Source organism: Ixodes scapularis, unplaced genomic scaffold (assembly GCF_016920785.2).
Source record: "Ixodes scapularis isolate PalLabHiFi unplaced genomic scaffold, ASM1692078v2 PGA_scaffold2__306_contigs__length_199485367, whole genome shotgun sequence".
NCBI classification, from domain to species: domain Eukaryota; kingdom Metazoa; phylum Arthropoda; class Arachnida; order Ixodida; family Ixodidae; genus Ixodes; species Ixodes scapularis.
In genome coordinates this window covers 162,405,088-162,406,773 of record NW_024609857.1, presented here as the reverse complement: position 1 = coordinate 162,406,773, position 1,686 = coordinate 162,405,088, and the positions used below count along the sequence as shown (strand labels likewise).

General features: G+C 53.6%; 1 protein-coding gene across 1 annotated transcript; it reads left to right on the top strand.

Moving 5' to 3' along the window:
• Positions 1–216: 216 nt before the first annotated feature.
• LOC121836407 lies at positions 217–1,362 on the top strand (the record flags this gene model as incomplete). Its single annotated transcript, XM_042291299.1, has 1 exon — positions 217–1,362. A coding segment is annotated over one exon (1,146 nt), but the record flags the coding sequence as incomplete, so codon positions are not given.
• Positions 1,363–1,686: the final 324 nt, after the last annotated feature.

Genomic DNA, 1,686 nt, shown 5'->3' with positions numbered 1-1,686 from the left:
CAAGTAGTGCGCGGGAAATCACGTGATCTGAATTGCATACACACACACACAGACAGCTAAGACGACTTAAGCGGTCTCGAAAGCAATGTGCTCGTAGCGCAGGGGAGAAAGAAGAAGACGCCGTTTCGAACGGCCACGTTTTCCATGTTCTCCGGGGAAAATTTATCGGCCGCTGGCCGAGGAAACGTTATGACGTCTGATAACGTTACAGAAGACTACCGAATAATCCTGCCACGTCTGACATCAGGTAACCTGAGCCTGAATTCCGTTTTCTTGCATGGGGACCTCTCGGCGCGCCCGTATCGAGCTCCTGATTTTCGAGACGCCCTACGTGGCATCGTCGAATTGAAGGACGTTGTGAGCCTCGGACAGTTCCAGATGTCTCACGTCTGGATGCTGACGTGTGTCAACGCTGTTACCAAGGCAAAGCTCGTCGCTCAACGAGAGCTCCGCGTGAAAGGCCGAAAGTGCCTCATCATTGACCCGGACAAGCAAGAAGTAAACCTAAAGCTTCTTTGGCTTCCACAGCATCTAGAGGATCGACGAGTTATCGAAGCTCTCGCCCCGTTTGGCAAAGTGCGATCGATCAAGAGAGAAAAATGGAGGTGCAGCCAGCTTGAGCACATGGAGACTCTAAATCGAGAGGTAGTACTGGTATTAGGGGATGGTGTCAATGCCAGTCAGATACCACATCTCCTTCAAGTCTACGGATGCCAGAGCCTCGTCCTTATTCCTGGCCAAACTCCGCTGTGCTTGCGCTGCAACAAAGTGGGACATATTCGACGCTACTGTAGAACACCGAGGTGCTCCAACTGCCGGCGGTATGGTCACCAAACTGAGGAGTGTGTCAACGGCGCCACCTATGCGGACATGTTACGACAACGTCAAACACACGAAGATGACACAGCGGCGGAGCTCCTAATGGACGTCAGTGAGGTAGCTGACGTCACCGGGGAATTGCCACCCGTTGAATCGGCCCATCCTTCAGGAGACGCACGGCCCGGGGACAGTACAGACACCCAGCCATCACAAAACATCGACAAGAATGAAGAATTTCCAGTGTTGGATCCTGCAGCATCCCCAAACACCAGCACCGCACAGAATGCGCACGTGGAACCTGATGCGACTCCCGTACCGACTGTCTCCAAGGCTCCGACTACACCTCAGCACGCAGTTAGCGAGGACGGCCCTTCCTCGAGCAGCTGCCAACCACTCAAGCGACCGGCACCGGTTGACACAGAGGCACCTTCGTGTTCAAGCGGGTCCTCAACACTACTCAACCGTGTTGGCGACGGAGACGTCGCCAAAAAGAAGGCATCGGGGTCCCGTGCCAAGCCGAACGCGAAGCCAGGAGCTACCTAAAGTGTGGCGAGTGTCGTTCAACGCTGAAATGCGGCCTCTATGAGGACGGATAGAAGCTAAGAATATTCCCCTAAATTTCACAACACTAAACGTCCGAGGTCTAAGATCTCGTGCGAGGCAGGTGCAACTTTGTCGGCTCTTGCAACGTGAGCGGCTGGACATTGTTGCGATTCAGGAGACAAAGATAGAGTCGGAGGAGGCCACAACAAGTGCGCTCCAGCCTTTTCTACACAGGAATGAAGTTTGTGTGAGTCACGCTGTGGGGCTATCGGCTGGTTGTTTCTTGTTTCTCCGCAAAGACTTGAACTACACCTCGTTCTCGTA